General features: G+C 24.0%; 1 protein-coding gene across 1 annotated transcript in view; it reads right to left on the bottom strand.

Moving 5' to 3' along the window:
• Positions 1-25,013, bottom strand: part of LOC119676402 (protein held out wings) — an 88,225-nt gene that overhangs the window by 35,124 nt on the left and 28,088 nt on the right. Inside the window, exon 2 of the mRNA XM_038087641.1 lies at positions 7,855-7,988. Coding sequence (XP_037943569.1) covers positions 7,855-7,988 — 134 coding nt within the window. The remainder of the gene's footprint in view (positions 1-7,854; positions 7,989-25,013) is intronic.

The following is a 25,013-nucleotide window of genomic DNA, read 5'->3' as shown; positions in this document are numbered from 1 at the left end:
AGTATTAAAAATTAGGAGTAATGCTGTTAAAGACAAAAGATTATATCGTTATTTACACACTAATAAGCATAATGAATTGTCTATTCATGCATAGGAGAATCTAAAGGTTCTGTAAGATATCAAAAAACAGAATATCTGGAGACAAAATAAGAACAAAGTAACTTATTCTACAACTTGAATAGAGCATTAAAATTTAAAAAACAAAAGAAGGAATATGTTGCAGAAGGCATTAGTATGTATAATTGCAAAAATAGTGCTATTTGATAGAAAGATCGTAGATATAGGAACACTGTGTGTGGTTTAAATGTTTAAAATAATAAATAGAAACTATTAACATTTTTACTGACTGGAAACAAATAATTCATTTATAAATGTATCTACTTTATTTTAAAAATATAACCTAGTCTCAAGAAAAAATGTTTACTTCACATTTTTTTAAGTATTTTCATATTTAATATTATAGTTTATGTTTAACAATTTTTGTAAAATTGACATAAATTGCAATATAAATTTAAAAAAAAAGTTATTCTACAATTTTAGAAGCCCAGCTATAAGCAATTAGTTATGCTCTTGATCATGTTTAACAATTAAAAAAAATAATACAGCTTGCATATTTTAAAAATATTTATCCATCAATATGATGACTACCCCCAGTATTTAAACGATGTGAAAAAATAATGTATTATATATATAGATATACAAATTTTAATTTAAAGCAAGACAAATTGCCTTGCCATATGTTTGCAAAAACGTTTTTCTCTAGTTTTAAAGATAAACATACGTAAAGATGTGAAGAAAAGCACACATATACAACATATTAACAACTTTGAAAATTCCAGTACGAATATTTAAAACTAATTAAATGCGTTTTATTTCAAACAAAAACAAATTTTTAAATAAATAAAAATATACAATAAATTTTGTGATCTTACTCAACTGTATGAATTGGGCGAAATATTCGACGGTTTCTTCAGACTGAGTAACTGAGTAAGTTGTTAACAGCAACGGCGTGTGAAAAATATATGTAATTAAATTTTATAAAAATATTTCGAGCGATGATTATATGTTCAAGTAATGTTCTTAATGAAAATTATTGCAATTATTTTGATAATACAAAATAAAAAAAATGAACCTGCGTACTAAAATAGCTACAGAACTGCTTTAACACTTTACTATATGCATAAACGGTAACGTAGTTTTTTTTCAAGGCAAAATTACAAGTGTCAATTAATAATTGAAATATTATTAATGCTATTTGGTTAAAACAAGCATTTATGCTGTGAACTGGAATTAGTATAGCATAAATTAGTAACAAACTAACTTATGTTATGTCAACTGCAATTATAAAGCACATTAAGATTCAAGATGCAATATTCAGTGACAACGGTTAAGTCAGTTGTTTGCTTAAATGTGTTACTTGTAACAACGTTCAAGAGAAATTTAATTGAAATGCAGTAGCAACATTAAATAGCAATCAGCAAGAGGAAATTAAAACTGTTAACATTTACCGTCAAAAGACAGTTTTCGCATATGCCAATATACCATTGAATTGTCTATTGAATAGGGTCAGCAATAATGCAGCAGAAATTAATGACCGGGAAAGCGTGAGCTTATCATATACTAAACGCAAAAAAAACAAATCCACTTAAGCGAGTTTAACTGTAAGATTAGCTAGAATAAAATAAAATCATAGAAATATAAATTAAAAAACAATAAATTTACTTAAATGCAATAGGAAAGACAGGATGTCAACGTAATTAAGACATACGTTTTTCACATTGCATTTTGTTATTTTTTCAATCAAATTTTATTTTCAATATATTGTTCGGGTCTTGCTTTTATGTTTGAAATATAACACCATACAAATGTGCCTCATAAGACAACTTACAATACTGGATCCACTTTAAACAATTTTCAATAATTTCCTAACCATAACTGGCAAAAACTTGCTCATAACTTGATGAATGTTCGTTTTCAAAATGTCGAGCATTGAAGATTATATCATAGGTATATAACTTCTTTGTGTAACTGCATAAGAAAGTACAATGGCGACAAATCGCATAATAATAATGACGTCCGGGACGTCATAGAAAGGCAAACCAAACTTAGTGTGAGACTTATCGCACTCTTCTTTTGAAACCATCCCTATCACTATCTTTCGCTACTATATCTTCAATTTTACGGAATAACAAATTGGTAATCATGTAACTGTTGTTGATCAGAATTGACAGTTTGTAACATGTCTTCATTATTTTTAACTAAGTGCAGGTATAACATACCTCCAGACAAAGTACCACACTACATAGCGATTTTTTGTTGATAGAATGTGCTTTTGTCACAGATTTCGATAAATGAGCTTCATTATACAAAGAACTTCTAATACAGTATTACGATCAATATACAAATTGATCTAATGATCGATATTGTAGAATGACAAATCTTTGTCTGAACACGTATTGCTTTAGATAACAGTGCTGAAACACTGAAACAGTGCTACCCAATCAGAACCACGAAATTGTTGTATTTATATGTAAGGAAATTATTCTGAAGATCACTTAGAAGGAAATAAAATTACTAAGTTATGCAGTGAATATACTTTTTTTAATGCATTTATAAAGAAAATGTTCTTATTTATGCATTCACTGTCAAAAATCTCGTTAATCTTGTACATAAATTTAAAAACATCTAACTACAAACTCTTTAAATTATTTGACAGATCAAAAAATAAATTTAATAAATAGCTAGGATTAACAGCAAAATTTTCAGAATTTTTCAAAAATCAAAATTAAGCAATATATTTTTATATGAATATATTTTTAATTTAAAGATTTTTATAAATTTTAAGTGAGCTACTCAAGCAAACCATTAAATGATTCATAAATATTTTCGTAAAAAGCTTTAATACTAATTTTAAATAGATTATATATTTGATATTTTTGTGGAGAATATTAAACACAAATATTTCAAAATAATATAAATTAATAAGTGTATAATTGATTTACACTTTCAGTAGCAAAAAGACAAAAAATTATATTCTAAGCTTTTAATGATTTTCGAATGGCTATAAGATATATGAACAAATTTATAACTTTACTAAATATAATATAATAGAAAATTAAAAAAAAGAAAAGTGAATAAAAATATTTATTTATGACTAAACCAAATGTTTTAATCTATAAAGGTGATCTCATGTGGGTGTTCGATTTTTTCGTAATAAATCACAAATTTCATTTGACAAATATAAATCTTAGTCATATATGATGATCCGTCACTTAATGTGCATTTCTTAATATGCAATTAATATAAATTATTAAAACTTAAATTAACTATTATTTTTTAGTAGTTAATAACATAATCTTTTGTTAATGATTTAATAAAACTATTTTATATTAAATTCAGCAAAAAATTACTGAGTCGTTTTTTTTTTAATTGACGAGATTCTCACTTCATGCGTGCTATATTCTTCTCTTTCATAGAATTCAGATTCGTCTAATCATAAATCTTACATACGGTCATTACACTCAAAGCTTTTCTATCTTATATATACAATTAAAATATTTATGCATATCTGTAAAGCAAATACAAAAGATGTATATATATATACAAGTAACCAGCTACAATATAATTATATGTACACATATTGTTATTTTTTCTATTGTGATATGAAAAGGAAATACTTCATATATATTTAAGTTTTATGAGTCACAGACTTAAATAAACTTGTGGAAAATATTTTTCTGCGATATTTTAAATTCCAAAATAATTATGAAAATCACTTTATTATTCAAAGAATAAATTGATTATATAGGCAATCGTTTATGTAAATAAGCTTTTAGTCTTAAAACTCTTTATATCTCTGAATAGAATATTAATTTATCACCATAATATTTTTTTATAGAATAACACAGTAATGTTAAAACATTCAATACTTATAACAGAAATAATTAATTAAATTACAGATTTTTTAAAAATTAATTAAAGTTTCAAATTATTTATTATTTGATATACAAATAAACATTTGAAAAAAAGTTCTTCAATATTATTTACTAAAGTAATTAAATAAATTAACGAACATGTTTTCACTACCTCATAGCCTAATAGTACTTAGTTGTTTAAATATCCTTTCTATATTCTATATTCCAGATTAATTACTAACAACTAAAACAGTTAACTACCTACTACTATTCGCACTATATATGTTAATGAATTTTGTACATATAAATAAACTCCTATGGGACATAAGACAACATCAATGTTGTTGCAAAATTGTTTTTTTTTTTTTATTGTATGTAGTTTTTGCATTTAAATACTTGCGAAAATATAAATGTGGTTATGGTTTTTAGTTGGAGAATGAAGTTATCGTTAAACGAAAGGTTTTTGTATAAACATTTTTTAAGTTAAAAGCTTATATATATGGTAATATATAGCTTAAAATAGATCTATCTTGATTCTGCTAACGCCATAGTATCATATATCTTATGTTGTAACATTTTCAAGCTATTGCTTCTTCACGTGACTTGCAGAATTGCAGTTTGAATGATTACAAAAGTGGTAATGAGAGCTATGCTCCTGATCTTATCAGGAGTAATCATACGAAAAATAGTTAGAATTTATTGATCTTATCTTTGTCTAGGACGACAAACAAATCTACTGTCTGTTAAGAATATGATTTTTTTATTATTCATCTTTTCGCAAATATTGCGAAATTAAACTTATCGGAATTTCATAATTACATTTGGAAGATGATATGATTTAGCAAGTACGAGTATAGCTTATAGACTTGTAATGAAAACAAAGTTTTGTGTTTCTTAAGTTCTCCTCACAAATTGCAGGTGTGACAATAAACAATAGATATCTCTGAGTATAAGTGTTAATATTTGTATTTACACCGACTTTTTTTAATCTACAGGTGATCATACGTTTCGTCTTCACCATTATCTTCATAATACTATCTTTGGTTGCTGTTTTGCTATTTTTCATTGATCCGTGGAACTTTCAGAACAAGCCTTACGACAACATTTTAGATATCACTATTGCATATATATATATATATATATAAAATATTTATATTAAAATAAATTACCATATAAAATTATAATATAAATGACACTCATTACATTTTATTAAAAACTAATTTTAATTGCATTTCGCTTAATCAAAGCATACATCAACTCAATAAATAAATTATATGTAATTGCGGCCAACATAATTGAAATTCTTTTAATAGTAAAAATGCTTATTAAATACCGCATTTGTAACCGCTGTGAAAATTAAATGGTATTTAGTATATATTATCGGTAAATCAAATAATTTTATAATTTTTCTTTTTAACGACTAATATCTGTGTTAAATTGACCTAAAAACTCTAGTATTTTTTTTTATAATTCATTCAAACAAATAATAATTTAAAGTTTATAGTGATTTTATAAATACTACAAACAAAGTTGTTTGTACATAAAATTATACTAATTTATGACTTGTATTTTAAATTCAATTTACACATTTTTAAAGCGTAGTGTGCTAAATAGTTATGAAATATAATAACTTTAAAAATTTAAATAATTTTAATGAAACTGAAAATAGTTAATAGTTAATGATTTTTATTATTCCCTCTAAACGCTTCAGTAAATTCTACGTCAACTATTGTCTCCCATATTATTAATACTTTCTTTGTAAGTAATTTGGTTTCTTAATGAGTTTTACTCCGCCTTAGAATTTCAAGCCGTCGCAAGTCGTAAACAAGCCTTTCTGCAGCTGGAACCTCTCGCAGCTCTAATATAATTCCAATTTGTTAGTAAAGCGTTAGGTGAGTATGTTGTGCGTTAGGTAAGTAAGAGGCACACCTCTAAATAATTTCCGGTGTACCCTAGAAAATCATTGAGCTCGAAATCACAATATTTGATTGACTCCAAATATTTTTTTTCTATTGTTTTTGTGGCTCTTGTCGTTTTTAATTAGCGGAAACAGTTCAATGCATTAGTTTTTTGTTTTTTATTTTGTGTATGAACAAACAATTTATTTATTTATAGTTTCTATATATACTAAACTACAAATGATCTTTCTTACTTTAAGTCTGAGATCATTCAAATCTTAAAACAAGAACTGCAATTTAAAGATATGTGATTATATAAACGTGAACTGACTCATACTTCCATTATAAATATTGTATTATAGTTTAGATTTTAAGGTAAATTGTCTGGTATACTTCATTAAAACGTCAAACAAATGATACACTTTATAGTTATGATTATATTATTATTGCATGAACTGTTTTCTATTATTGTTTTATTTTTAATTAATTTTGAATAAATATTTTAATAATGTTATTTATTCTACCAGTAGTAGTAATTTAGTAAAGAAACAAGAGAAAATACCTTCATAATACATTAATTTTAATGCACAATTAACAGTTTCCCTTTTCTTGTTTTTTTTTAATTTTATTTATAAAATAATATAATAAAATCTAAATTTAAATAAAGTTTATTTTGCGTCTTAAAATTTTATTAAATCAATAAATTAATCAAAATTATGCATACAAATATACTTTTTTTTCGGCAAAAAGTTTTCTAATTCTAATGAATTGCTTTACTTAATTGAGTTCATATCAATTATGAACTAAACTCACTCACTCCATTCACACTTACTATCAGTACTTAACTTTACTCACTTACATATATTCATTTATATTGTACTAACTAAAATCAAAGCAATAGGACGATATAAAATAAAAAAATAAAAAACATATATATATTAAAATATATATGTAATATATATATATAACGTTGTATTATATAATATAAATATAATATAATATTATATAATATAAATACAATATAATATTATATGATATAAATATAATATTGTATTATATAATATAAATATAATATTGTATTATATAATATAAATATAATATTGTATTATATAATATAAATATAATAATTATATATATAAATATAATATTATATTATATATAATATAATATATATATATATATATAATATATTATATATATTATATAATATAAATATAATATTATATTATATAATATAAATATAATATTATATTATATAATACAAATATAATATTATATTATATAATATAAAGTAATAATATATAATAAATAAATAATATTGTATTCTAAGAAATAAAATAAAATTGATAAATCATAATATTGTAATAAAGAAAAAATTAAATAAAATAATAAAATACCTAGAAAACAAAAGCTAGTAACTAAAAAAATAAATTGGTTTGTATGCTAGTAATATAATAAATAAGACAAAAAGATAAAAAAAATTAAAATCTTTTGTTTAATATAAATTTTATAAAACTAACTCTATGTAAGAATTCACATGGAATATATATATATTTAAATATATGTTTCATATATTTAAACCAGAACTTTACAAATTTTTATTGTTGATATGTGGTAAGTAAATTTATATAAAGTTGGAACTCTGTCAACAAAATTATTCTTTATTTTTAATATACCATAGAAATACAAATATTTCCCACAAAAACTTCTATCTTGCATAGAAATTTCAGTGTACAAGTATTTTATTTACAAATGAAATATTCCATTAACTTTTACATATCACAACATAAAAATAAAAATAAAATAAAAACAACTAGAAATTATTGTACTTTCATGACAAAAACCTATATACTCGTATATATAAATATTTCCCTTAAAACTATTTGCGAACAAAGTTCATTATTTCAAATGAAGTTCAGTAAATTATTTTAAATACTTTCATACTTCGTTATAGTAAAAGCAAATGCAAAACTTTTTATCGCACAAAAATTTATCTCTTCATATGGAATTTATATAAATGTACTTATAATTTGATAACTTACATCTGGATGCTCTCTGACAGGCACATATACTTTTTCATTTAATGTGATGGGGGCGCCTTCTGGTTCTGGTAACATAAGTGGTTCCTTTTTGACGCCATTTATTTGAAATAGTGAAGCACGAACACGCGCAATTTCTATAAAAAAAAAATAGATAAAAAAATAAATATTAACTTAGTATCTCTATTAAAAATAAATTATAAAAATTAAAAAATATATATTTCTAAATTTTGTTTTTTTTTTTTCTTTAATTACGATATCAAGCATATGAGTGCTATGAACCTTTGACACTTGACAGAGTATGGCAATTTTGTTTGCTGAAATCAAGGTGCCTACATTTTGTGTTAAAATATTTTTGTTTATTTATTGAGAACTTTAACACGTTTTTGCTATTTTAGTATTAAATTTGATTATAAATAAAATCTACCGTGATGCTGTAAAGTGTTTGAAATACACGCTCTGAAGCCAGCATCAACAAAGATTGCCGCATGTCTAAAGTTTAAACGCCTCTTAATTTTCCAATGCAAACTAATCATATTGTAAATATGTATTTGGCAGCTATATCTATCTATTTGTCTGCGTTTTCAATAAATAAATTATAGAAAAAATATTGGATTGTTTTTATGTTCACTGGTCAGCAACGAACAGCATTACCGCCTTAGTATTTTTTTTTTTTGCAGATGAACATGTAAATGCAAAAGCTGCACCAATAAATTTGTTTTATTTGAATTAATGTTTAATTTTTGTTTTAGATTTTTATGATTTATTAATAAATTTATTTTACATAATAAATTTATTTAACAATTTGAAAATGAATAAAAATATTAAACAAATATACACAGCTTAAACAAAAACAAAACCCTTTTTTATTAATAGTAAACATGCATAGTTTACACACAAATATGGCATTTTTCATCATAACTTAAAAATATCTTAAAATCTAATGAGTTAAGTAATTCAACAAGTTGAACAAATAAATATATAAAGAAAAAATACAGTACTACAACACAAACAAAAGCTGACCTCAACGTGTTGACCCGTAATCTATCTACACAATTGGTGACATTTTACAAGTGATCGCAAAATGTGATATAACTAATATCGTGTCCGAACCGATATTTTTTTATACTTTTCAGCAAATGATTATGCAGCTGCATGCCACTGATGTTATCATTAATCATTGCTTTTATTTTAATATTTTCAATTAAGTTGAAAACTATGAATAGATAAAATAGTACCAAAGTCATAAAAACTGAAAAAGTGTTATTAATATTTAATATAATGACAGATTGCACATAAGAGATTTTTATCAAAACGGATTTATTTTAATTGGAATTAACTCACGAAACATTAAATATTCTTATATATAAATTAAATAAAATTTTTAATGATCTTACTACTTCTTAGTACTATTTAATTAGTACCTAGATTAATTAAGAAGTTCATTTAATAATAATGCAAATATTCGATAACTGTCTTTCTTCTATAAAGCAATACAACTCAAAAGTTTAAATCATTAACAATATTAATTTAATAAAGAGGTTTTCGAACAGAAGTGAAATAACAACAAAAATTTATTTTTTAAATTATTTTAATTAATTGAATTTTTGGCTGACCATACAGCTGTTTCGAGTATTGCCAAATACCCTTCATCAGTGGTCTTGGAAATAATTCTTATATTTAACTATTCGTAAATAATTATTTTTGAGACTGCAAGTACCAGGAATCGAACTCGGGTCCTGCCAAATATGAAGCTCAGAATCAGCGCACCTTAACCAACTGATCCAAAGCCGTACTTGACTTTTTATGTTCGCATATTTTTGCTGGTGTTGTGTTACTTTTGCTATGAAAGTTTTTATTAACAATTTTACTTGCTGTATTTATATATTCGAACGAAATCATAAACCAGCTGTAGAATAATTGAATTAATTAATTAATTATATTCTTTATTTTTAATTGTTAAATTTCAAAACTATTCTATTCGTAGAGGCATTATTTGTTGCATGATTTGTTCTTTCTTATGTATAGAACCTAATCTAGGAACGTAATGCTGAGAAAGTCATGCTAATGTTACTCCACTAGTCGCACGGGCGAGAACCAATATTAATTTAATATATCCAATCATTAGTATATAATACAATAATTTTCATTTATCTATTCTATTTGGTTAATATATATCTTTATCACACAAAATTATTGTCAATGCACAACATTTACGCCTAGTGCTATTAATCCATATCCCCACAAGTATTGTTTTTTTAGGATTTTTGATCCTACTGTTTTGTTTACAGTTTAATTGGTAAGGAGGTGGGGGGTGTGGAGTGAAGTCACAAATATTTTTGTAAAGCTAAAGCTTCAAACATTCAAAGTAAGGACATATGTAAATTAACATTTAACAGCGTACAAATAGATAAGATGATTAAAAATTTTACTCTGCACATAATCATAAAAAAGTGCTGGTGTGCTTTAGTCCCATCTTTACAAATAGTGTTTAATCTCAGTTTAGATATATTTAGACTAAAAAAACCTGTGTTTTTTATTGTGATATAATGAAAGTATTACTTCTTTAACTTTAAAACAATTAGTACTTTAACAATTCTTTTTAAATAATATAACAATATAATATATCAGTAGTAAATCTAAATCAGTAGAATCGTTATTTTTATTAGTTCGAAAGACTTAAAATTGACCTATATACAGAGTAAGTTATTAGTAATACTGACAGTGACCTCATCTTTAGAATTGAATATTTTTATATCTAACTTGAAGAATAAGACAATGAATATAAACAATTAGTTTAATATACAAGTATATGCACATTAGTAAATGAAATTGCTCAGAACTGTAAATTTATAATACTTAGACAAGCAATTACATATGTCAAATATAACTCAACCAGTATATAACATATAATATTACTAACTATAAGAAAAAGAAACAAACTGACAATTCTGACAACAAAACAAACAATTGAACTGAATAATGAACATGACTTTTTCTTTTTTTTTAATTCTTCTCTATTTTCTTTTTTTTTTATAATAAAAATGGAGCATTTTAAAAATTTTTTCTTAATAAATGGCATTTATCTAGAAAATGCACAAAACTATGACAGATGTCTGGTGCAATTCAAGAATGTGTCAACAAACGAGTCTAATGCTACCAGTAGAAAAAACAGCAGCGACAAGTGCACAACACCAGAAATGGATGGATGAGTAGGAGCAGGAGCAGATATTCATAGATATTCATAGATAAAAAGATACACAATAGACAAGTGGAACGTTCGAACTTAACTCATTGAAATGGATTTATTTAACAGAAATAACAGATTAAATTTGTACGTGATCTATCTCAACTGCTTAGTAATAAAATTTTATCTCCATGGGATTAGTCATCGCCGACGCCAATATTTTGCTGCACTTACAAATGCTGATCTTGCTGGTGTTGCTGGGTATTGACGTTGGCAATGCAATTGCCGGTTTCTGCACAGTAGCAACAGAAATTTATACATTTGCAGCTATAATTGAAATTAAATTGTGCTTTTAGAATAATTACAAATTTAATGTGTGGTGTTTAAGCTCGAATGCGTTATTACTGGTTCGTATTAATTAATGAATACGATATGAAACCAGCACTTTGTAATTAAGTCACTTTCGCGACAAATTGAGAAATGGAAAAATTAAATAAAAATTAACTTTAAATTAAGTTGTGAACATGTTCAACATCCATATTAGGAGAGGTAGGTTACTTGGCTCATTCATTGGCTATTTCAATGTAGGCGATTCTAAAAGGTAGGCGTTAGATGGGTTTGTACAGGTTGTTTTTTGTAAGCAATAATTTAGTTTAAATTTTACAATGAAATCTACATTTTCTACTTATCTATTTAAGCACTCATTCATATAAATTTCTTTGGTGTTTTGCAAAGTTACTTATAAGCTTCCAAATAAAGAGTTCTTATGTACTTTTATGGCAACTGTTCATAATCATTTCAATGTATTTAATGATAACGAAATATGTATTTTATTGGTATTAGATTTTTAATTGTTTTTGTTGTTATATTATTACCTTTTTCAATGAATACGAATAATATATGTGTTTTGCCATTTTAAATAATAATTTTCATTATTAATCTTTGTTATATGTTTTTTTTTTTTCTTCTAAGTTTGTATTTTGCGGAGGTTTCTTTTTAATGCAGCCAAGTAATATTTTACAAAAAAGATAGCGTGTTTTAATACTAAAAATTGGTTGTTGCTTTGTGTTCTAAAGCAACAGTCGAAGGTTGTTTACCCTATTTGGTCTGCATACCCAATTTGGCAACGTTTATAGTTTTGTAGAATACAGCCATTTACATATTAATGCATATTAATATGTATAGATGTATATTGGTACATTTTATAAGCAAAAGCCATAAAATATTTTTTAATTTTTTTAATAATATTTAATATTTTTATGGTTTTAATGATGATTTCGTGCATTAGAAATGTTTTCTTTAGATATAAACTAATGATGAAACCTAGGAGCATAAGTTGCGTGCTTTGATGGGTGTTTAAAAATTGATAATTAGATATAATTGCGCGAAATTTCAAAGAAATAAAATAATCAATGGAAAGAACAAAATCGGTAATTCGATTTATTTGAAAGTTTTTCATAAAAACTGAAAGAATTTCATATAACAAAAAAGGATGTGAATAATTATTAAAAATGGTTAATGTGCATGAAAAAAACTGGAAAAATTTAGGCAAATTTCATATTGCAGAAAAGTGAGAATTAATAAATATTAAAGCGCAACATGGCGTATGAGTAACAACAATATATTTTTTCCTCAATACATTAAAAAATTTTATTTAGTATATGTTTTACATTAAACAAGACTGTGATGACGCACACCTTCTTTTACTATAATAGGTGGCTCACAAATAGAGAAGAGATAATAGCGCAGATTGGACCTATAAATTCCGAAAATATAGTGGAAAAGATGAAAGCGAACCCAGAGAGTTCGCGAACGATAGAGTCATATATGATTCAAGTTCTCAAAACGATTAAATTAGATCTAGAAAGGAGAACTAGTATAAGAAATATAATAAATAGAATGGGCACCAAGAAAATGCGGCGAAAAGTGGTGAAAATAAATTATATCAATGAAGCAAAATCGTAAAACGTTAAATTCTTTTAAAAGTAAGCCTCGAAAATATATACTAAATTTAAAAAAAAATGCATACAAATTTATATATTAGAATAAAATAAACTGCTAAAAAGACACAATAAATGATAGAATAAGAAGTGTGAACCCTTGTCTGATATAAAAAAAAATTTATGTAAAAGAATTGAAATTAATTTAAGAAAGCCAGATAGAAAAGAATAAAGAATAATAAAAATAGGAGGAGATTCAAAATAAGAATCCAAAAAAATTCAGTTTAAAGAGTGAAAAAAAATGGAACATAAGTTTTCTAGTTTTTTTGAAAAGCAATGAACCAGGTTTTTTTTGTATGTAAGCATAGATAAACACTATCTCGTACATCATATCACATTTAAAAAATGTATATTCTAACGCACATCGTATCATTTTTAATTAATATATATTTAAACATAGAACATAAGATACCTCACTTTAAAAAAGATCTACCTTAAATATCCAAATTTATATAATATTAAAATTATATTAACAAAAAAAATTTACCTTATTTTAAAAACATTTAGTACTAGAATTTTTATAAAATTTTATGCTGCATTCATATCAGATGTGAGCTCTATAAATTTTTAATTTTAGGTTTGCAATTTAATGTTGTCAATAAATTGTCAAATTACGCTGCAATAACTCTGCCAACTATAATATCTCTTGCCAAATTTTAATTTTATTTATTTTTAATATGATTAGATGTGGGCAGCAAATAAGGGCTACATCTGTATATTTATATAGGTAGTTGTTGGAGTAGATATGTACGCACTTATAAATTTTGTGCATACATAAAAAAAATTATTAAATTATAATTTTATTTTTACGATTTAATACTTTTTATATAATATCTTTCTTTATTTAGAAAATTTAATTAAATTCAGTGTTTTAATGAATAAATAATAAATAAATTTTAAACACTACTTTGTTAAGCATATAAATAGCGATTGAATCAATCACTACAGTCACTCACTATCACTACAAAACAATGTGCCAGCTAACAACACCACAAAACTTAGAAGATACCAGCTTAGAATGACACAAAAATTAAAATTATAAAAAAAATTTCTATTGACAGTACTAGAACTTGTCATTAAAAGTAGATGCATAATTTCACAAATAAAAAAATTAAATACGAAATGTTTATATAAATTTTCTCAATCTTAAAAATATTTACGTTTATTCATTTTGTGCAAAAAGTAAACGGAATTTAAGAGTTAAAAAGACATCTGAAAAATATACTACTTCAAGAAAAGCATTTCGAGTCGATTTGTTGAAGGAGTTGAAGTCAATACCACCATGAGTCTACAAAAAGTATATGAAACTCTCGATCAATCAGTTTGATCAGTTTTATTTAATAATTCCAAATACCTTTTCAAATAAGGGATACTTTTTTATGTTGTAGTTAAGCTATTTACAAACGAACAACTTACTCATTAATATGAAATTGATATTATTAATTAATTAAATTTAATTAATTTAATAATTAATCAGAAAATTAATAACAATTTTATCATTTTTTTTAATTTTAGTCTTTTTTATTTGAATAAGTACTCTTATATTTAAAATATTTTTTTATGTATTCATGTAGTTTTAGTTAAGATAGAAAAAAGGATTCCTTTATTTTCAGAAAACTTTTATATCTTCTAAGATAAATATGTGCACGATGCATAAATTATAATTAATACTTTTGAACATAAAATATCTTATGTATAAAATGCGACAGCTGCTGATTTGTCTTATTATTTTTTTTTTTTGTTTTGTTTAACTTAATCTTATGCCTACTACTAGGTTTCCGTGTTTAGATACGTTATAAATAGACCAATCAAATTCGAGAAGGTAAGATGTTAAAAAAACAATTTTAAATATTTAAGATTTTCCATGAAAAAATTCTCATAAAAAAAATCGTGACCCAGTTATTAAAATAAAAATTAAAATATATGCATGTTCACAAAATAATAAATAATGAAAACTACGTAAAAAACATAAAATACTTAAATATATAGCCATGCTTTGGATATTAATTGCACTTTGTTATTTTATTTAAGATTTTATTATTGTCAACTTTTTCGAGACTAAATAAACTAAATGGAGTGCTAAATAAATTTCAGAACAAAAGCGTGAGAAAAATAAATTAAGTCATCATAAAAATATATATAATTTATTCAACAATATAAAAAAAAATAAAAATAAAAAAAAAATAAAAAAAAATAAAAAAAAAATAAAAAAAAATATAAAAAAAACAAAACTAAAAAGTAAACAATGTAAAATTTAAAACTTAACCAGATTTTAAAAAATTTGGTAATTTCCGTTATAAAAATATATATCCGTTTTTTTTTGTTTTTTTTTTTAATATTTACAGCTAGCTAAGGAGATACTAATTAATTTCAATGAATTTTGTAGAGCAGTAATAAAAACTCATACACAGACATTAATAAAATAATACAAATTATTAAACTTTGTTTTTATTTTTGACTGTTTTAAACAAATATATGTATCTTTTTTTCAGCATATTTAATTGGTTAAAATTTAATTAGCGGCAAAGTTTAAAAATATTTGGTTGCTCTTTTAATTTATTAGATTTAACATGGATCTTCATCAAAAGAAAAATTTCAATTAATGTTTTTGTTGTATTTATCGCAACCACAACTGCGTGTTTGTTTTTTAAAATAGATTTAAAAATTTTTGTATTAAGAATTTCAAGAGTTTATAAGAAAATGAAAAGCATAAGCTAATTTTATATGAAAAGTGAAGAGTGAAGAAAAATTTTCCAAACCAATCCACAAAAACCTCAACAGCACGCAGCAACAGCAGCAAAAGGTAATACAGACTCATTTTTATTTCTTGGACATTTTTTCTAGCAACAAATTATGTTGCTACGCGTTGGTTTCTTTATTGCGTGCAACTTTTAACAAGAACTGCTGAAGATGCTGATTAAGCCAATAATGTTGACGTGGCTGATGTGAAGAAATGCCTTTGATATTAACGTGATGAGTGCAGTAAGATTTTTTTTTTTTTTTCTTGTTTTGTTGTTTTTCAAAAGCCGCACAAGTAAACTTTGTTGTAAAATATTGGAAAAATTAAAAAAAAAATTATTTTGGGGAAAAATTTAAATTATAAAAAGTTTTAGGGAAACATTTTCCGCACTTTTACAGTCAAAGTTGTTTTTATGACAAAATTTGGTTGTTGAAAGCACTTTTTGCTTCTGTTTGCATTTGTGAATGAGTAATTTAATTCATTTATAAAATGAATAAGAAACAGAGCGACTAAATGTCTAAATTACATGCTTGAGTTGAAGACAAATATGCGAGCGCAACAGTTGGGAAGAAAAAATTTTGCGATACAAAAACTGAACATTTGTAAATTAAAATAATGCGTTGTGATTTTCATTGAAATATAAACAAATGTTAATGTCGATATCAGATAAATTGTAATGAAATACATACAAGACGACTCTTATACATTCTACAAGTAAACATTTATAAATAATAAATTTGAAAATTTTTGATTTTTATGTAATTTCTGATAGCATCTAAATTTAAAAAAACTAATCTAGTTTTTTGTTTTAAATTTATTAAACATTTCCTTGTGTTCAGTTTTGTCGATCATTTATCGATATCAGATTAAAGAACACGTTCACAAGTAAATATATTTAATATTGTTATAAAAATAAAATATTACACATAAAATTAATTAAGTACAACATAAATTTAAATGCTAATTTTATAAACTTCCTATACAAATTCTAAAAACTATACTACAGTTAGGGAAAATATATTTATGACTAATTATCTTAAATCAAATACTATATACCTACATTGAAAGAAGAACTTGATTTTTTATAATGAAATTACAGATATAATAATTACAAATATTAAATATATGTAGAGAGCATTTCCGATTTAAATGGTAAAAGAGCAGTAAATAATTCTTAAAAAAAAAAAAAAAAAAAAAAAAAAAAAAAAAGAGCGTAGTGAATTAAGTGAAAACCAAGATACACTGTGCCCAACGAAAATCTTCTGAAGGACCGATCTTGCATACTCCGATTAGGAGGATTAGGATTGTCAATAAAATTTCTTTAGAATGTTTGTACTAGTGTCGACCTCAAAAGATTAGATTAGATTTTAAAACGGGTTGGGAACTTGTCACCATGTCACTGCATCCTTTGAGGATTATTATTACATACCCACTTTAGTTCCATAGCAGTTAAGAACGTCATTATGTCATTTGGATAGTTGTTGCTTAAGCAATTAATTCCGTTATAAGTGGATAAGCAGTGGATAAGTATCGAAGTCTGAATCTGATGAAACTATCACAGTGACACAAAATATGTTTTGTTGTTCGAAACAAAGTATGCAGCTATCGTCTCTAATAATACATAGGTTCAATAGATTTTTTTTAACTACGCAATGCCGAGTGAGAAACCCTGTATCGACAACAATACTTCTGTGTTTAAATTTTGCCGGGCTTTAGGTCGTTTTTTTAAAAAATCATTTTTTTATATAATAATTTATTTAACTGAGGATTAAATAAAAATATCACAATTGTTAACTTATGTAATATATTTTGTTAACAGATATTTCGGACCATCTTTAGTGTTATTACAATTACAATTATAAATTTCTATATTTTTTTTGTTTCTAAATTGACAAGGAACTAACAAAAATAATTGATTGAAATAGAATTAAAAGTACAGAAGTTGTGTAAGGCAATACAGATAAATATATTTTATAATACCTGCTTTAAATAGATTAATAAATAGATAAAGAAATAGAAATTATTTATTTTATTAGACCTATCTTTTTATTTCATCTTTATAATTGTCTATTTTTTTTTAACAAATTCAAACACGCCCTATAAACATTTATGTAAATTAAATACGTTCGACAGGTAATTAAGTTAAGTTAAATGTAATGACTTTTAAGACAATTTAGACACGCCTCTTTATTGAGTTTTTTGCAATTTATAACTAAATTTGTTTAATAGAATTTAATGAACAATGAAAATGACTTCAGTTAAGTTAAATATTTAATGAACTTATAGAAAAAAAAAACTTTACGTATGTATAACAAGTTAAATATAGTAAATAAAATTAGACAATTTGTTTGTAAAAAAAAAATAAATAAATAAACTTAATAAAAACTTGTCTCTAGTACGTTTTATTTATGAATGCAACTCATTCATATTATTTCCAAAAGACGAAATAAAAAAAAAAAACCATTGTGTAGGTGTAATTTAAAACCTGTCAAATGGTGCCAAATCGGTAATAAACAATACATAAATTGAATTTTTTATGTTTGTATATAGTGTTTTTATTGATGAAGTCAGTTCTGAAATTAGAATCAGCATAAAACTATAAAAAACCACAATTTTGAATTTTAAACTATAAGTTTTTAGTCAACATTATTGATCATTTTCTATAAGTTAAAATTATAAATGGCAAATTTAGTAATGAATAAAAATTTATAAACAAATTTTATTAAAAATAACATAAGATTTTTATTGTTTTATAATATTATATTTTACCTAATCTCTCTTCTCTCTCTCATCATTTATGAATAACTCTATTGCGGTTGAGAAACTCCTGATTAAATATACATTGGGTACTCTTGAAAAAAGGTAGTGAAGAATAGAGTTATACATAAATGATAGAGTTATACATAATGAGAGAGAAAAGAGAGAGTAGGTAAAATGTAATATAAGACAATAATAATCACTGTAAGAGTACCCAATGTGCATATAATCAGTAGCCTCTCAACCACTGATCTGCAGTCAGCAACCAGATCGTGGCATTTAATCCCACTGATCCGTGAAATGGTGTCGCCTTCTACAATATTGTTTGGAAAACTATTAGAATTGTTTTTTATAAAAATTATTGACTATTTCAAAAATCATGGTGTTGAGAAACACCCAACACTTTTATATTGTAAAATATATTTAATTTGTAAACTAAACTTAACAAGTATTCTAAATCATTAAATATATGTTTATATTCAATAAAATAGAATATTAATTATTGTTTATTGCGTTATTTATAACACTTCCGACTTTAGTTATACCTCAATAATTTGAAAAACTTAGTTTTGTTTATTTTTCTATATATTTTAATTGCGCGCGTATCTTATAACATAAATATTCGTATTACCCAAATGCATTTAAATCTTCAATCTAGGTTTTTAAAATAATTTAAACTACAATAATCTTAAATTGTTTTCTATGCTATATATATATTATTTTAATATTCAATTTGTTCTTGACAATATGTTTTGATTTTATGATTGCAAATTTATTATGTTTTTCTTTATTGTTCTGCTTATACGTCATAAACAAAAATCAATTTATTTTTAAAATTATAAGAAATTATTGCTCATAAACCTTGAAATTTCTGTTTCAAATGTGCCAATTAAACTGCGAATTTAGGATTTATACTCATGCATATAAATTACAGAAATACTTGCGATTTTCAAATATGGTACGGTGTTATTTTTGCAATAAATATATTTTGATTTTTATGGAGTGGTCGTATTGCAAATTATATTTAATGGAATTATAAAATAGAACTATTATTTAAATTTATACATTCATTAAATTACTGTGATATATAATAACAGAGATTTGAATAATGTTTTAACTACACTATGTCACATAAAACCATATAAAAAATGAAATTTATTGGTTTATTTATATGACATATTTTCATTCATATATAATAATTTAAATATTATTTTTATTAAAAGTAAATTAAATAAATAATGATCATTTACTTAACAAACTTCTATTTTCTAAAATTTGAAGATATTAATATTTTATGAAAACAGATCAATAGAATCACTTCTTCTTTATATTAAACTAAATTTCGAAGTTCTCATACCTTAACAATTTATTTGACTTACTATACACCACACATTACAATAGATCTTAACACTCACCTGAAAAAAAAGAAAAAATTTAAATTAATAAACACATAAAAGATTGTAGCACTTTGTTTTTTTATTAATTTTAAAATTAAATAAATTTAAATACATATATGAGAAAAAATAATATACGATTTTTCATATATTGAAAACATAAAAACAAAAAGGTAAAAAATAAAAATAAAAACCCAATAATAAGGAAAATGAAGATTAAAAAAAGCAATAAGAATATGGTAAGATTAAGTTAACTAATACCGTCGATCCCAAAGAATCCACATACATCTATTGATGCATTGTGTTACCGTATAAAAATTGAGTTATTTAAAAACCAACTTGAATCTATGGCAAAGCCTATAACGCTTTTTAAAGGAGCAGTGGTGGACAGGTTAAGAAGCTTAAAAAATAAGAACCTTTCATAGTCATGCGCTGGAGAGTAACAAACCAGATGTGAGGCACTTTTATCGTCCTCTCCACAATTGCGACAGTAATGATTATATAGGAGATAGATATAATTTTCTACAGTATGTGCATATATACCCAAACTTACTAGAATTATTAAAGTCTAATAAAATCACAGGGAATTACGTTTACATATATGAATGTAGATATTTATAAATATATAATGTTCTAATTTAATTTTTTTTAAACATTAATAAAATTTTTTTTTTAAATTTATTTTTCGACCTGTTTATTAAAATGTTTAATTATTTAACAAAAAGGGACCTACAGCCAGATTAAAAATATATTTTTAAAAAAACCATATAATAAAATTATTTAAAAGTAGTTGTAAGTTCACTTTTTTTTATTATTTTTAATTGGTGAAAAATGCTGATATGAAATAAAAGTTTATAGATTAGTTTTAATTTTTATTTTTATTATTTTGTAAAAGTCAACGTTTCGAAGTTGGTTGACTGCTTCCTCAGGGCGAAGTATTATTATAACTGCTCTTGAAAACATTTATGTTATTTAAAGATCGTGCTCTGAAACTCTTTAATACAATTGAGTCACAATAATCCAACTCTCAGTATCCTAAAAATACAGCGAAATTTGATAAACACAGGCAAATACAAAGACATCAGATCCATCATATTATAAAGCCCCGTAAAGCCCCGTTTTTAGTGTAACTTAAAACTGTCCACAGATAAAATAGAGTAAAGGTGCTGATTCACCAACTCAGACATCTGAATGTCAATATCAATAATATGTTATTTAGGTATATATAATAATATATTAATATATAATAATAATACATATTAGCACATTAGTATATAATATTATTTTTTTAATTATTTTAATTATTTTTTTTTAGAACAGACTTTTTCTGGATATGTATGTACTATATAAGTTCATTTCATTTTCAAATTTTAATTTATTAAACCATTTTTTTAATGTTTTCAACAAATTTTTTTATAACATGCCTAACCTTTAAAATTAACATCAAATACTTGTATGTTTTAGTCATAAACTTCAATTACAAAAATCATTAATTTTAAATTAATGACAAAAAAATTATTTATTTTACACAAAACAATGTGTAATTAAAAATTATTATTGTTACTCAAAATCACTTCCAATATAAATTTTAATTTTTTTTATTAATATGACAATTAACACTGCAATTATTATGAGGATACAAATTGGTTTGATTTGAAAAAGGTTGAAAATAAAATAAATTTTACATTGAGAGATATTTAATATTTACGTCAAGTAGCTCTGCAGCCTCAAACCAAAAACCGGTAAAATTAGGCAGTATGGGTTTAAATTTGTTAACACTGGAAAAAAAATTAAGTAGGTCAAAATCACGCAAAAAATGTCAATTAAAAGAATTCAGTTTATAAACTGAAAAAAGCAGAAGTCGTAAAAAAAAACAAGTAGAGAAAAAATAAATTAAATAAACAAAATTAAATAAAATAATTGAAATACAGTAAAAGAATACTTTTATTTAAGAAAAATGGTAATCAAAACAGAAAAGTAGCATATTTTATTTTAAGGTGGAAAAAAATATATATAAGAAAAATAAAAATAATAATAAATAGTGGAAAGAAGGTTTTCATAGTTTTTTTTTTATTTTTAAAGAAACAATAAAGAACAATAAGATGACTAAAAACTATGCCAACTGCAAATTTTTAAAACACTTTAAATCGTAAATTAAACAATTTAAAGTGAAGACCTGAATGAGTTATGCCGGCTGGCAAAACCACATTTTTGCATTCATACTGAGCTTATAAAAAAACATTATTTTTTGTTTTGTTTTTTTATTTATTTAATTGTATTAAAAATGTGAAAATTGGGTAAAAACAAATTTTGAAATTTGTATATAACAGGCAAAATATGCAAAGGCTCCGCGGGCAAAGGAACGAGCGGCAACCGAAATTTGCTATTGAAATGCATAATTTTTATTCTAACAAGAAACATTTTGGCCATAAAACAAATAACCTGAAGTAGATTTCACCACACCTCCGCAGCACAGCTTTATCCCATAAAAACAAGGTGTGGTATTATTTTTTTTTAATCAAGCAAAATATTAATTTTATTGTATTTTAATATTTCCGTTTTGACAACCATTTAGGCATATAAATGAAATTTTTAACATTTTATTAATACGCATTCTCGGTTTCAGTGTATCTCAGCCCTGCTTAATGCTCAATATTCTTCGAGTTCTTGTCAAGCTGCGATTCTGTATATAACTCTGTATTTAACTGTGTAGTATTTGTAAGACTGTCGACCGACCATATGTTTGGTTATTTATTTAAAAATTTATATTTACAATATTATAATTTCAGAAAGGTTATGCTATATTTGGTTGAAGAGAAAAAAAATTTAAATAAAGTAAATTGTTGACGTTCGCATAACCTTAACGTTTTTTGGCATGATGTCATATTGCAGAGTTGTTTGTTTTAATGGGAACATCATCATCTCGGGCGTATTTGAGCAACATTTGTTGCAAACATAATAGGTATTTCACATCAAATAGATGCGTGTTATTTTCCCTGATTGCGTTATACTTAAGGTAACGGCAAAGCATATTTGCGGTTAAAAAGAATGCCTTCTCTTAAAATGTAGCCAATTTACATAAAAATCTTACAATAGGCTGTTAAAAAAACATTACTTTTATCAGTAAAGGGCACCTTTTTGAATAATGAATATTTGCTTATTTTTCGTGGGCTTATATTGAAAACTCTCTCTCTAGTATGTAAATATGAGGTATTAAGCAAATAGACAAACCAACAATTTGTTAAAAAAAATTACCCATGACGGTAGTATTGATTTTCGATTAGGTTAAGTGCTTAAATTTGTAGAAAATTGCTTTACAAACATAAAGATGATACAAATTAATAGATATAAACTTAAGGTGAATTTTTCAAAAATAACTTTTTATCTTTACAAATAATATTAAAATTTAATATTATTATTTAAAACAAGTGTGGTCTAATTTAATAAAAGGTTTCATGCACAGTATATTCGATAAATCGATAAATGCGTTAAAGAAATGAATTTACTTAGTTTTTTATTTTTAATTTATTGTTTTTTTATTTCTTGATGAATTTACTTAATTTTTTTTTAATTTTTTTTTATTTATTTATATCTTGATGCTTCCCAATAATACCTTATAATAATTCTTCTATAAAATAGTAATTTTAGAACAATGTACATTATTTTCTTTAGTCCATTGTACAGAAACCCTAAATATGGAGTATTATATTTGCGATTTCAGTAATAGATTTCCTAAATATCCGAAAATGGACTTTTTCCGAACAGAATTTGTTAAACAAATAACTATTTTAAAGAATTTTGTCTATATCTTAGCCGATGTTGCATAAGTACTTTACATTGTAAAAGGCCAAATACCTAATATTAAATTTTAATAATATATAACTGCTCAGCATCACAATAAATGGGAAAATGTATAAGAATTAAGCAAGCATTAAAGAAAGAATTTGCTAAAAAAAATTATGTATATATAACAAATAAAATATATTTTATTATTATTTTATTGTAAAATAATTATATTTAATGTAAATAAAAGTATATGCAAAATATCAAATAAAATATATAAACAAAAGAAACATTGTAAATGTTAAGGAATTTAATAATATTCTAAAACAAACATAATATTTATAAATAATATAATATACAAAATTTAATTATTGTAAATTTTTTTAAATTTTGTGTCATATATTTTTTAAAATTATTGTACATTTTATTTTGTGTATGAATTTAAAAAATATTAATGTATAATGCAGTCAATTTTATTAAATATTTGTCATATGCAAGTTAATAAATATTGCTGCTGTTTTATATGTAATAAAAAGTTTAATGACTTTGAAAAGCACCTAATGCAAATGTTTAACACACGACTTCATAATTTAATTCTTTTAATGACTTTAAATCATCCGAAATCAGTGGAAATATCGCCGGCATCAGCTTAAAAGCGTCATTTTTTCTTTTATGAAATAATTTAATTATTATTAGAAATTACAACTTTTTTTACTTAAAGATACTAAATAAGAGGTAAGTGTGAGTAAATAAATATATGTGTTTGCGATATATATCTGACAGTGAGCTTGACTTGATTGACAAGTTAAACTTATCACAAAAAAGTAATCTGAGTAATACCAAATACGACTAAATTTTTAAAAAACAAAAAAAAAATATTTATTTGTATTTATTTAACTTTAATTTATGACAAATTCCTTTTTGTTGTAAATTATTTTTTTTTTCTTTTTGTTCTTCACAGCAGACATTTGTATTTAAAATTATTTGTATAATAATATTAACTGGTATTTATGACAAAATATAATTTATATGTACTTAATTACTGAAAAGACGACTTTAGCAAGAGTCTTCAATTTTTATAGAAAAAAAAGAAAAATACCTTGTATATAAAATAAAAAGCTAAATATAAAATACTTGATGATACAAATGTATTAAATGCATTAAAAATGCATACTAAAATAATAAATTAAGGTTTTAGTATTAATTTAAATATGCAAATTTCAGCTAGACTTATTAAATAAATTTTAGAAAAAAGTTATAATAGTGGGAATGACATAAAATTACCATATAATACATATAGA

This window comes from Teleopsis dalmanni, chromosome 2 (assembly GCF_002237135.1).
Source record: "Teleopsis dalmanni isolate 2A chromosome 2, ASM223713v2, whole genome shotgun sequence".
Taxonomy (NCBI): domain Eukaryota; kingdom Metazoa; phylum Arthropoda; class Insecta; order Diptera; family Diopsidae; genus Teleopsis; species Teleopsis dalmanni.
This window is presented reverse-complemented; position numbering and strand designations above follow the sequence as displayed.